This window comes from Phocoena sinus, chromosome 2 (genome assembly GCF_008692025.1).
Source record: "Phocoena sinus isolate mPhoSin1 chromosome 2, mPhoSin1.pri, whole genome shotgun sequence".
Taxonomy (NCBI): domain Eukaryota; kingdom Metazoa; phylum Chordata; class Mammalia; order Artiodactyla; family Phocoenidae; genus Phocoena; species Phocoena sinus.
Window position 1 is genome coordinate 141017111 of NC_045764.1, and position 13971 is coordinate 141031081.

Genomic DNA, 13971 nt, shown 5'->3' on the forward strand with positions numbered 1-13971 from the left:
GGAGTGCCCCAAGTGAATATCCTTGTACATGAATTGATTAAAATTGCTTCTTTTTTGTGGCCATTTTGTAGTATGCCTCTTCGGTGTAAGAGCTTCTGAGTTAGTCCCTTGTATGTTAGGGAAACCATGATCACATGATTACAAGCTGCCTTCACAGGGATCGTTGGTCCTACTAGAACTTTTATGCGTAAAAATCGACTACTCAAGGTCTTAGAATCATTAATTACAAATTTTTGCTGTTGGAAGGTTATTTTCATTAAGTTCTTTTTGTACTGTTCTTTTATTCTGTCCTTTTAAGCTATTTGTTTAAGCCTGGGATGCAAACAAGGATTACTTTTGCAATCCACGCTTCTGTTTAACACAGTTTTCCCTGATGCGTCTTTTCCCTGCCAACAGGCCCAGTTTGATATCTCCGTGGCCAGTGAAATCATGGCTGTCCTGGCTCTCACCAGTTCTCTAGAAGATATGAGAGAGAGACTGAGCAAAATGGTGGTGGCATCCAGCAAGAAAGGGGAGCCCATTAGTACCGAAGATCTGGTGGGTAGCCGGGCACTCCAGACTTGGCAATCCATCTGCGTCTGTTGTCCCAGCATTTCTCAGCAGTTACCACTGACAAAAACTGTGGCATACTTAAGATGCTACAATTAACTAATAAATTCATATGATCTTGTTACTCACTATATAATTATGAAGTTTATAAAAAGTACTCCATAGTGAGTGATAGATGGTATGCTCCAATAATAGACCACAGGTGGTTTGAGCAGTATCTTCAGCCTGTGAGTATTTCCAAGAGAGGGTGTCTGACTTCGGTTTCAGAGAGCATCAGGAGTCCATGTGAGGCCCTTAGAGCTGAGCTTGGAGTCACCCCCCGGCCTCTCCCCATGACAGGCCTCCCTGCACAGAGGCCTCTCATCATGAGGCTCGGCACCATATCCACACTGATGACCACATTGGGAACAGCTCAGCCAGTTCTTCTAATGGTCCTGCTATTATATTCATTGTCCACATCAGGATTATTTCTGAACTATCTACATGGTATTATGGAGTTTGAAATGAGATAATCTTATACTTTTTTTTTTTTTTTTAGCTGCGTCGGGTCTTCGTAGCTGTGCGTGGGCTTTCTCTAGTTGCGGCGCGCGGGGGCTACTCTTCATTGCAGTGCGCAGGCTTCTCATTGCGGTGGCTGCTCTTGTTGCAGAGCACGGGCTCTAGAGCGCAGGCTCAGTAGTTGTGGCTCACGGGCTTAGTTGCTCTGCGACATGTGGGATCTTCCCGGACCAGGGATCAAACCTGTATCCCCTGCATTGGCAGGCAGATTCCTAACCACTGCGCCAGCAGGGAAGTCCCCTAGATTACTTTTTTAAAAGCCTGTTTGTGTTCACATACACCAAAATGGTTGGCCTATGATTAGCGGTCTGTCAGATGAATCTGGAAAAGGGGGGAAATATTAATTTTCTGTTTTCACAGTTAATGTGTATAAGAACAGAAATTGTTTTAAATTTTTACACCAAGCCAGGAACTTAGAAACTCATTAAACCTGAATATAAGTGGGATCCATAGCTGTATCTTACAATGATACCAGTTTGTTCATCTGTGGCTGGATGGCTTAAAAAGAGGGACCTGATATATAAGAGTTGGTGTTGAACTCCTGGGTAAATTTTCAGATTAAGGTACAGGAGACACATATTAAATCAGGTTTACAGACATTTCTGCCCAGACACCAAAGTTACCTATAATTCAGTATTCTTAGGAACTAGCGTTTCCATACCGTAAATGAGTCTAAAATGGATTATCCACATCGATCAGCAACAGAGCTTCACTGAGATGCTTGTTTCCAGGGTTATGTATTTTTCCAGAATTTACATATGGATGTCATTTTCATTCTCTCTTCTCCGTTAAGATAATTGGCAACTTTATTGTATATCCTGAAAAATAAATAAACAAATGAATGGGTGGTCTAGTTTAGGTAAAAGTACTCATTGGTCCAAGATGGCTAAAAAAGGAAGACCTAAGAATGTTGAATTTTGGCTCCAAAAGGTAGGTTTTTTGCTGGTGGGAATCAACCCTTCATGCCTTTGTTTTGCAGGGAGTGAGCGGGGCATTGACAGTACTCATGAAGGACGCCATCAAGCCCAATCTCATGCAGACATTAGAGGTGAGCAGAGTGACTCCTGCCTTCCTGGATTGGTTGTAAAGCAGATTGTTCCTGGGGAGTCAGAGACCTTCTCTCCCTGGTCATCTCTTTCTTCCCATCCTTTCTCATAGTTGTGACTGGGACTTTACTGAAATCTAAAAGAGGCGGCTTCATACTTTCCCTTGGGAAGTCTTTTTCTTTTGGATTCCAGCTAATTTTGGTCCCCTTACCGAGTGGTCCCTTTTGAAGTAGGATGCGCAGCTTCGCTCACGATGTCTTGATTTCCACAGGGCACTCCAGTATTTGTTCACGCCGGGCCATTTGCCAACATCGCACACGGGAATTCCTCCATCATTGCAGACCGGATTGCACTCAAGCTGGTTGGTCCCGAAGGGTTTGTAGGCGAGTGCTTTTGCGAAATCGGTGATAGACTGTTTTTTCTTTTAACATCAAGGGAGTTGGGATGGCATTTTTACAGTTGCTTTTCTCGTGACAGTGACTGAAGCAGGATTCGGAGCAGACATTGGAATGGAAAAGTTCTTTAACATCAAATGCCGGTATTCTGGTCTCCGCCCGCATGTGGTGGTGCTTGTTGCCACTGTCAGGGCTCTGAAAATGCACGGAGGCGGCCCCACGGTGAGGATCAGGAGTTGGAAGAGGCTGGTTCTCAGAAATGTTATGAAGGCTAAAGGGAAACTGGATGACTTGTGCCAGTTTCTTCATTAAGCTGCTCTTGTCCTCATGACTAATGGGTTGCCAGAAGCAGGGGATGTTCAGACGGCTCTTGTGCTGGCCGCCTTATCACTTCTAGGCAGTACCAGCTCTTGGCATTTTAAGAGGGCCGAGGTTGTCTTCATGGCCTACCTTTCGGAGCAAAACACCTGATAATATCAAAACCCCTCCAAGGACATGTGCTTGGCTATATTTACAAAAAACACCTTTATGTTCAGACTGTTCTTTTTAAATCTGAGTCCCTTTTCCCTCTAATGGTGATGCTGACAGCCAGCCAATCAAACCATTTAGCTGAGATAGAGGTCAGCCCCTTATTGGGAGGTGGGTGCTGGGCAGGACCGCTAACAGCTTGGAGTCAGGGGAGAAGGAGCTCCAGACTGCCTCCAGGTGATGGGGAGAAACAGGTGAGCATGGTTTATCTTCAGCTCCACCCTGAACTTTGTGTTTTCCTGAATTCATACTGCTTAGAAATTGTACTTTCTGCTCTATTATTTTAACACCTTTTCTTCAGCACCTGCATGTGAAGACATGGTGCTCGTTTTCAGAAATTAGTTGAAGTATTAAATTCCTGTCCTCCGGGAGCTGGTCTAGTAACTTGATAAATAAGACCTCCCTCACCTACAGAAGAAAATCACTGTTTCTTAGTGTAGTGATCAGGGGTTTTCCTATTATAGCAGTTCTCAAGAATGTTGGTCTCAGAACTTCCTTACGCTCTTAAGAATTATTAAGGGCCTAAAAGAGCTCTTTGTTCAGGTGAGTTATGTCTGGTGATATTTACTATATTAGAAATTAAATATTGACATAAATATTAACATAAATAACATTTTTTTAAGTGAAAAGTGACTATATTTTCCAAAACAACATTTAGGCATTGTACGTTTTTCAGATCTGTTCAGTATCTGGCTTAATCGAAGACTGATGGAGTCTCATCTTTGGCATTTGATTTGTTGTGATATCACATGTCACATAATCTTTGGAAAAGTCCATTGTATACTCAGGAAATAATGAGAGTGAAAAGAGCCATAATGTCTTAGAATTATGGAAATAGTCTTGAACTCTTGGACCCCATGAAAGGATTAGGTCCCCACTAAGGGGAGAGCCACTGCTCTCACAACCCCAGCACACCTCTGCAGTCGTACTCGTCCCCGAGGCGCTCCTAACCCAGGATGCCCCTTTCTGCTAGGCGTGCAGGACGGACTCCCTTTTCCTTCCTGATCATAACCAACATTTCTCTCTCTTGCACCCCCTCACTCACCCTCACGCCTTTGCACCTCCTCTCCTGATCTCATGTCTGGAAAACACTGTGGGCGCGTAAGCTGGCAGCAGAGAGGAGAGCTTTGCGCACAGCTCTGCCGGGACCCTCGCCTGCTGCTCCTGTTACCTGCTGGAGCCACGTGTGGCCCGGACCGTGGGCTCAGGTCCCTGCTTCGTGCCCCGCCTCTCTGAGGCCCCTTTGGAGTTGGAGCACCATGGTGTCTCTGAGGAAAGGGAGCAGAGCAAGCTGAAGGCTTCTTAATCACTGTCCATTGCCCAGTGGGGTCCCTGGAACTGGCGCCTTCACCCCTGTTGCACTTCCCTGTGGATGCAGCAGGGCTGACCCACCAGGTACCTCTGGAACAGTGAGCACCCACAGGGGAAGAAAATCCTTGTGTGTTGTTTCCCTCTTGTTCCTGTTGCTCACGTGCCCCATTCAGCCCCGCGAGGGAGTGGGCTGGCTCCATGGACCAGCGCACGGACCCGCCGCAGGGCATCTGACTCCACGGCAGATGTCTCAGGGTGGCTGGCTCCATGGACCAGCGCACGGACCCGCCGCAGGGCATCTGACTCCACGGCAGATGTCTCGGGGTGGCTTTTGCAGGGCTCACAGCTGCCTTGTTCTCTACACTCAGCTTTACCTCCACCCCCACTGCTGTGTGCTTCACTCGCTGGGGTTATTGCCCCTGCCAAGGACACATCCCTTCCCTCACCTGCCATCATAGATTCATCCCTTCTCACCTCTTCAGTTCAGGCCTTGAAGGTCTCCCACTCTGCTCAAAGCAGTCATTTTTGTTCTGTGCCATAGTTTTGGTCATAGCTCTAAATCCTTAGGGCAGAAATCAACCTTCTACTGCTGTGTATCCCACAAGCATGCAGCTTCTGGCCTTTAACACATAGCAAAGCACTGTTTGAAGCCGAACTCTAATTGAAGTAGAAAATGCCTCTGACTTTGCTTCTTTTCCTTCCAGGTTACTGCTGGACTTCCTCTGCCCAAGGCTTACATAGAGGAGGTAACTTCAGTCACTTCTAATTACTTGGCCTAGAAAGCACCACATTCTGAATCAGCATTTCTCAACCTGGCCCATTTAGAAATGACTGGGCTGTCGCTATGACCCAGGGTTGCTCTTGGGAGCAGGGTGTGCTAACAGGCCTGCAGTGTGCTAAAGAACTTTACTAAATGAAACAGGGAAGAAATGCCTCAGAAAGCAATTGCCCGCATAGGATGTCAGTAAAACCGCTCCCCTAGACCAGTGGTTGGTTCTCAACCAGGAGCAATACCCCCCATCCCAACCCTCACCCCAGCACATTTTGCAATGTCTAGAGACATTTTTGATTGTTGCAACTTGAGGTGGGGAGTGCTACTGGCATTCAGTGGGTAGAGGCCAGGGATGCTACAGTGCATAGGACACTCTCCACTATAAAGAAATACTCAGCCCAAGATGTCAGTAGTGCTGAGGTTGAGAAAGCCTGCACTAGTCTCATGGAAGTTTCCTTGTCTTCCCTGCATTAGCTCGTTGATTCTCAAATGCCGTTCATATCAGAAGCAAGTAGGGGCCTTTTTTGAAATGCTTTTTTCCTCTGCAGAGCTAAATCCATATTAAGGGGCCAAGATAGGGTCAGCATCCTGGTTATTTTTCTAGGCAGTTTTCATAAACTAATTTGGTTTATGGCATTAAGCAGGGGTCAAGGAATTGTGAGCTCAAACCTTTTCATATTTATATCATTAACCGTTGAAGAAACATCTCTAGCACCAGTTTGGGGTTATCATGTGAGAGCTTAGGCCCCCGAATGAGATGGTAAGCTCGGCTGCTATCACTGTTGATTCAAGTTCTTCTGCCTTTTTTGGAGGCTTTTAAATTGTCAGGCAGTACAGGGTCACTTTTCAGCCCCCAAATGAAGTAATTCAAAAGCAGCTAGCAAAGAATTGCTGGTGCCTTCAGTTTGCCTGTCTTCTGAGTTATGATTTGCCTTTTATGGTCATTTGTCTGATTCATGCGTAGGAGGGGAATTCACAGTTCTGGCCCTCCTGCCACCCCGCAGCCTTTCCTGCATCTAATTAGAGCAACTGCCCCTCACTGGCCCAGCTGGTGTCTTCATTTAAGAAATTCTACTTATTTAAAACTGTTCTCAATCAATCTTATGTATTAATTGGTTTTCATGTGACTAGAGGTAAGGAATTAGCTGTGCTCTTTAGAATGTCAGCTAAATTCTAATCTCAGTTTTCAATTATTAAAGGGGGGAAAAAGCATAAATCATGCTTATAATGATCTCGGTTGTTTTCTATATCTTACCTTTTTCTGCTGTTTTATGAAATCCACAAACCAAGCGCTATTACTGCCGGGTTTTACTCACAATCTAGTGTACTTATTTTTATATAAGACTATGATATTTTCATTTTTAAAATACTTAATGTATTTTAAGCTTATATAATAATATACCCTTTGTAAAAAAAAATTAAATAATACAAGAATATAATATATATATGATTTGAGTCCCCAGTTAACAGTTGGTGCGTATCTCTCAACATTTAAAAAAATTCCGTGAATATGCACATGTATTTTTGTATTTGTCCAAAAATGGGATTAATTAATCTCTTCATAGTTTTGCCATTTCAGTACATCTTTGAGAGGTTCCATGCTAATACAGATATTCGCACTTTTCATAACATGTACCTGATACATATTTATCGAGTGTGTATATCATGATTCACTGGCTCAATCCCCTACTGAAGGAGCTTTGTGTTGTTTGCAGTTTTCCCATGCTGCAAGCAGTGCTCCAGGAAGCGTATTTTAAAATGTGTTTCCTTAATTACTTTCCTTTAAATTTCATAGTATTTGGTTCTTAAAAATGGTATTTATCTCATTTCTGACACAAGAAGGTTTATGGTTCTAACACAACATTGTAAAGCAACTATATACCAATAAAAATTAATTAAAAAAAAAAAGGTTTATGGTTGAGTTCATTTAAACCTGTGAAAGCATCACTGACGACTCCATGTTTTCTGACAAATGCCACACACTATGTATGCTAGGCCCTGTCTTCTGATGGCAGGGTCTGTGCCATGCTGAACAGAGTCGGTTTGTACTGCTGTACCATATAAGTACATACAATCTATAAAACAGGGGTCATAAATATAATTTATTTAAAGGCAGCTGATTCCATTCAAACAGCAAATAAGCTATGAAGATACAGCACGATGAGGGCAGATGCACCAGCAAATCTCACCCTTTCAGGGCAGCCAGGACAGGAGCACAGCTCACCCTAGGGCTGCAGGCTCCAGCATGTCTCTGTTGGCTTGTCCCGACAGTGAGTGGCTTCTGGGTCAAGGAGACAGTTTCTCTTTTAAGAAGAACCTGCAACTGTTTTCAGTTCTGCTCTCTGACCTCACAGACCTTCCACTGTTGTTTCTGCAGAACCTGGAGCTGGTTGAAAAAGGCTTCAGTAACTTGAAGAAACAAATTGAAAATGCCAGGATGTTTGGAGTTCCAGTGGTAGTGGCCGTGAACGCCTTCAAGTAAGTATAAAGTGTAAGAGTCGAGGGGGACTGTGGAAAACGGCCAGCAAACATCTCCTGGTACTGATTGTACAGCCCAGCTTTTAGCTTTGTTCTCTTCTTCAGTTACTGCTATTGGTTATTAAGCCTGTGCTTTGGGAGCTATTGATGAGAGCCTGCCATATGACAGGCACCGCATATGTCACAGGGGACTCATCACCTCACTTGCTGAGGGTCCAGAGTCAGATTTGGCTCCTGTGGGTGCCCTTCTCCACCAGGTGAAGTGGGTAACACACAGGCCAGAAGTTAACTGTTCCTTTTGGTCTTTAAAGGCCTTTTGTGCTAAGAGAAGGTCATAGCCCTACACAGTTCCATTAGTTCACCAGGCCTGGTAGGATGTTGTCTTGACAATTTGTTAAACGTATTGAGCTGGAAGTGTTCCTGTAAGAGAACTTGTGTGGGTTGTTTAGTTATCGTAATGCTGGTTTTGGTTTTGTTCTGATGGTCTAATCACAGCAAAATAGGAAGCAAAATTTTTGAAAAGCTAGTATTTATCGATTCCTTATCATGTGCCTAGAATGTTTTAAGTACTTTGCATGTATTTACCGTCTAAGCCTCGTAACATCCCAATGAAATAAGTGCTATGATTATGCCCATTTTACCCATGTGGACACCAAGGCACATAAAGTTTAAGTAATTGGCTGAAAGTCACCAAGCTAGTAAATTGTGGAGCCAGGGTTCAAACCCAGGCAGTATTACTTGATTAGTGTCTGTTTATCAGTGGGTAATTCACATGGGTTTTAATGGCAAAAACATGACAGATTCTGTCCTCTCCAGCCATCGTCAGTGCTTTAACATGAAGCGTTGCCTTTACAGGACAGATACGGAGGCCGAGCTGGACCTCATCACCCGCCTCGCCAAAGAACATGGGGCTTTTGATGCTGTGAAGTGCACTCACTGGGCAGAAGGGGGCAAGGGCGCCCTGGTGCTGGCTCAGGCCGTCCAGAGGGCAGCTCAGGCACCCAGCAGCTTCCAGCTCCTCTATGACCTCAAGGTGGGTTACCTGCTGTATGCAAAAAAACAAAAAGCACAGTGCAGTTTCTGTGTGGCTGCTTCTGCTTAGAGCCTGTGTTCAGCAGCTTCAACCTGTGGGTTTGATTCCCATGTAGGTGAGTTACACGACCACAGCCTGGACTCTCAACTCCAGACAGCTTTCTTATCAACGCATGTTGCTGCTTACGGGCAGAGGAGGGCGTCCAGGCAAGAACACCCCGGGAGGTTGGCTCACATCCTAACTTTGAAAAGACTCACAGTACAGTCCCTTTGCTGGCAGGAGAGAGAGGGTTACATATAGAAGCAAGAGTCATGGCAAATTGGCAAGGGGCTACATCAAACTCAGAAACATTTTCCCCAATATAGGGGAAAGCAGTGTGGTCCGAAGTGCACTTCCTGGTACGGGCGCTGCCTCAAGTTCAGAGAAACACTCAGGTGCAAAACCAAAGCACCTTGGCAGGCTTCAGCATTCTTTCCATCACTGAGTAAATTATGGTACATCTGGCTCAGGCAGAAGCACTGCTTATTCTGGGATGCAGTAAAGACAGTTCACAAAAATGTTGTTATTATAGGGTTGTATTTTGTTTTCAGTTCTCTGTGTATTTCAGGATGTGATTAGACATTACGTAGTATGCCCACAATAATTGGAAACTGTTAGGAACATGGGATGGATGTTGAAGCTAGTTCTGCTTGTATTATCTAGGCTGCTTTTTGGCTTGGTTTTTAGAAGATAATCATAAACTTTCAAAAATAGCCATAAAAAGGTAGATGGAAGAAACCCTATTACTCTTGAATTTTAACAATCTCGTTTTCTTTGCCCCTTGCAGGTAGAATACTCTTATATCTTAGTTACAATTAATTAACATTCTCCTATTGACATGGACATTTTCCTGTTGAGCTTTAGTTTTATAGACTGGTTTGAAAACCTGTTCAACCAACCATCTTTTTAGGAAATGCCCTAAACACAAGTTTGCACACAAATACAAAGCATTTATAGGCACCCTTTCTAAGCCGCATCCACAGTACCTGAATTAGGAAACTCAGTCCTTGAAGGCGAGCAGGAAGCCTGGAAGAAGTGGGGTAATGAGGACTTTATAACCCATTTCTACTTGGAATTTTTCTCTGTTCTGACAAACAGGAGGCTGCCACTTTTTGTCTTAAGCATCTGTTGGTCTTAAATCACTCTTCAGCGGAAGTACTTTTGCTTCAGAAGTTCTGAATATGCCTTGGCATTTATAGAGCTCCAATTATAAGAGGCATATGAAAGTAGTTCCTATTGGATCTTTATAAAGCTGTAATTGAATAGACAATTATATTTATTTATATCCATTATACAAAGCCCCTTCATAAATGATCACTGTTTAGTTGAAAAGAAAATGTTTATTTTCATTATTTAAGATATTTCTTTCACAAAACAAAGCTCAGTGTTCTCTTAGCCTTAGTTGCTAGGGAGCATAGAGTCTGATATTGCCTAATTTCAGTGATTTGCTCACCCAGGTTACCTGTGAGTAGCTGTCCTTCCCATTTCCTTCGGGTAGTTTCTCCCTGTGCTGTTTGCTCTGAATCCTAGTGCCTTGAGCTAGGCTCCAGGAGCATTTAAGAGGCCAGGCCCCACTTCCAAAAGCTTTGCCCTGGAGGAAGCAGCCCTGGGCTTCCTTGTTAGACCTAGAGGTCACTGGTTGGACCACTGGCCTCCCTCTGCTGCACTGTTTGCACAGGTGCCATGGAAAGCATATCCTTTCCCACCACACCCATTGCACGTTGGTTGTGTAAGTCAGTAGGTTGTTTAAATATGTAGATGATCTAAAGAAATATATATATATGTAGATGATCTTGTTTTTATAACAATTTCTAAGTAGCAGCAATTAACGATCGGTATGTTGTGTTAAAGATAGCATCTGCCTCTCCTGTACACACCAGGGGTTCTGTGAATGGATATCAGTTGCCTTAGTTCATAAACAGTATCCCAGGTCTGCTTTGACAGGAGACTGGTCTTCGTTATTGAAGCATTATATTTTATTTATGAAGAAATAGTTATTCTTGAGTAGTGAGCAGTATTGTTTATGATAGTGAGGTCTTAAATACACACACACACAGTAATTTTACACCTGTGGGACATTTTCCACGTATAAAATCTGGGGCTTGGTAGAAAAAAAAGTTCTAATCCAATAAACCTCAAACTATTTGCCTGTTTGTGTATGTGTATAAAAACTTCTCTGGCCCTTTTGGGGACTCTGACCTGGAACATGGCTGTAAGTAAAGGTTCGTGTCCTCATGGGTGTCTAGTCATGGTCTCCCCTCTCTTTCCTGTCTATTAGCTCCCAGTTGAGGATAAAATCAGGATCATTGCACAGAAGATCTATGGGGCAGATGACATTGAATTGCTCCCCGAAGCACAGCACAAAGCTGAAGTCTACACAAAGCAGGTAGATGTTTGGTTGGTTCTTTCAGCTCTTTATCCAGCAGGCCTTGGGGTCAGAATCCCTGCATTCTTCCAGCCCACCAGGCATTGCTTCCCTCCTCTGGGCGGCAGCCTTCTCCCCTCTTAAATACTGAGCGTGGATTAGGTGGTCTGGTCCCAAGTTCTTTATCTACCCAGAGGTGGTATGTGAGCGTGGGAAAGCCATGAGGAAATATGGGGTGTCTTTATTGAGAGCCTTTAGTCATACCTTCATGTCTGCTCCAAGCTATCATTTTTAACTGGTCATATAAATGAAAGTGAAATATTCACTTGTGGGATATGGTTGTGAGTGCTTACCTCCTTCACCCAACAAAGGTTTTTTTTTTTCTAATCAGTAATACCTAAGCTGGAGGAGGGCAGTGATGTAGAGATGTATGTAAAGGGAGTTGGATGTTTCAAATAAATTGCAGAAGCCATATCAGCACAGTGCCCGGATGTTCTTCGTTGCGTTGCCAGCCTTTCATTTGTCCCACTTCTGTTCCTGTCTTTCCCCAGGGCTTTGGGAATCTGCCCATCTGCATGGCCAAGACACACTTGTCCTTGTCTCACAACCCAGAGCAAAAAGGCGTGCCCACTGGCTTTGTCCTCCCCATTCGCGACATCCGCGCCAGCGTTGGGGCTGGCTTTCTGTACCCCATGGTGGGAACGGTGAGTGAGCGCTGCAAGCAGAGAGCGCTGCTTGTTTACCCGTGCTTCTTAAATTGATTACTGAAGCCATCACGCAAATGCTGAATTAGCAGAGTTCATTGCTGAGGAGAAAGCTGGAGTCGGGCCCGTTACGATGAATCGTCTTGCTATGGACCATCTTGGTCTCAGTTCAAGGATGATGCTATGACTGCTTGTACTGAATAATAATACTGTTTCCCAGTGGCAGTATGACCTTGACTGAATCCAGGATGGGCTTGATTGGTAGGCTGTGGTGGTGCTTATATATAATCACAACTGACTTTTTTGGGCACCTTTCACAGACTGACTCGGTCCTCCCAACAGCCCCTTTGAGGCTCTGCACCTCCCAGGTCTTCTCGACAGGCCTGGAGTCTATGCCTGAAATTCAGGGAATGCATCATTTTTGAGTAAAGAATTTTCTCCTTAAAATGTGAGTGAACCCTGTAGATATGAAAGGTGAGGGGGTTTATTTACACTTTGAGATGATTTGATTATCAAATCTTATCTTACAGGTTTCATGCATGTTTAAGGAGGAAAATTGCTAATAGGGAGGTAGAGGAAAGCTTAAGGACATACTTGCAGTTTGGACTAACTTTGTCCCGGAGTCTGCATTGATCCTGGGCCCAGGTTCCCCCACAGATCCGCCCAGTATCCTACATCTGCAGATGGTTCTTACCGCAATACAGGATCGAAATAGTAAACTAAGCCAATACACAAGTAAAGGAAACCAATAGACCTCCTTTTGGAGCTTCTTTCAGTATAGTAAGAAAGCAGTAGGAGGTGATATGATAGTTGAAAGTACGGAACATTAAAACTGAATCCACTTTCACCCCTGCTGGTTTTGGCCTTGGGCAGGTTATTAAAGGTGTGAGCCCTGCTCTTGTCAGCTCTCTGTGGGGCAGCATCATCGCGTCACAGTGGTGCTCAGACGGGGTGTGTGCACCAGTGCCCCTCAGCCCCTCCCTCCAGAGGCACAAGGCGTGCGTCACTCTGCTCCGAGGTTCATCAGTGCCTGGGGTTTGTAGAAATTCCCTTTCAGTAGGAACGTTAAACCATTTACCCAGCACCTCGAATACTGCAGAACGTGTGTTGTTTCCGGAGAAATTATCAGCACCTAGCAGCTGAAGGAGCAGTATTGTCGCTGCTACTTTGATGTGTGGGTGCAGAGGGGTGGCTGTAGAGACGAAAGCAAAGCTGAAAGTGTCAGGCTGGGATTTTCTCATCCAGAACAGACTCTCACCTTAGAAGCCCACCTGGACCAAGACGTTTCCGCACATAATCTAGACGCCTTAACAATTACTGTTCTTCAGGGTTTCTGATTGCTGTTGGGGCCTGAACAGGGTTCAGAGGACTTGAGAGCATTTTATATACTAATTCAAGGTGTGGTGGCTTCTTTTTGGAGTTTTATATCTAAGTTCCTGTATGTATGTACACATACTCTTTTCTTTTAAAAACATTTTCTGATTATCAACATGACCGATGTTTAAGGGGAAAAAAGTCCTCTTTGGGAAAGAGTAGTACTGATAATTCTACTAATCGCTATTTTGGGGATTATCTTCAGAATTTTCTGCCCATGTGCACATGCGTGTCTACATCAGTGGGCACCTGTCCTTCATCTTTTTTATTTAATTTATTTATTTATTTTTATTTTTGGCTGCGTTGGGTCTTCGTTTCTGTGCGAGGGCTTTCTCTAGTTGCAGCAAGCGGGGGGCCACTCTTCATCACGGTACGCGGGCCTCTCACTATCGCGGCCTCTCTTGTTGCGGAGCACAGGCTCCAGATGCGCAGGCTCAGTAGTTGTGGCTCACGGGCCTAGTTGCTCCGCAGCATGTGGGATCTTCCCAGAGCAGGGCTTGAACCCGTGTCCCCTGCGTTGGCAGGCAGACTCTCAACCACTGTGCCACCAGGGAAGCCCTGTCCTTCATCTTTAGTGTCATCTTCAGGCTCTTAGGCTAGGGCGGAGGACCAGTCCCTTCCTTTTTCCTCCTTGTCCCCACGCTCAGCAGTTGCTTATCTCTTACAGAATGTGAGAACAGAGACCCTTGACAGCTACCTGTAGTACGTTCTAGGAAGTATTGATTGGCGCTCAGATGTCAGAACCAGGTTTTGTGATTTTTTTTTGCGGTACACAGGCCTCTCACTGTTGTGGCCTCTCCCATTGTGGAGCACAGGCTC

At 44.6% G+C, this 13971-nt stretch overlaps 1 protein-coding gene across 14 annotated transcripts in view; it reads left to right on the top strand.

Moving 5' to 3' along the window:
• Positions 1–13971, top strand: part of MTHFD1 (methylenetetrahydrofolate dehydrogenase, cyclohydrolase and formyltetrahydrofolate synthetase 1) — a 58863-nt gene that overhangs the window by 42030 nt on the left and 2862 nt on the right. For 11 of the 14 annotated variants that reach the window (XM_032624413.1, XM_032624415.1, XM_032624417.1 and 8 more), the window contains 9 exons: positions 397–537; positions 2087–2155; positions 2425–2536; positions 2631–2770; positions 5092–5133; positions 7537–7637; positions 8493–8670; positions 10988–11095; positions 11626–11778. In XM_032624413.1, the coding sequence (XP_032480304.1) occupies positions 397–537; positions 2087–2155; positions 2425–2536; positions 2631–2770; positions 5092–5133; positions 7537–7637; positions 8493–8670; positions 10988–11095; positions 11626–11778 (1044 nt within the window). Of the gene's footprint in view, positions 1–396; positions 538–2086; positions 2156–2424; positions 2537–2630; positions 2771–4182; positions 4472–5091; positions 5134–7536; positions 7638–8492; positions 8671–10987; positions 11096–11625; positions 11779–13971 lie in introns of all 14 variants that reach the window. The other 3 variants (XR_004348687.1, XR_004348686.1, XM_032624414.1) reach the window with 2 other exon arrangements.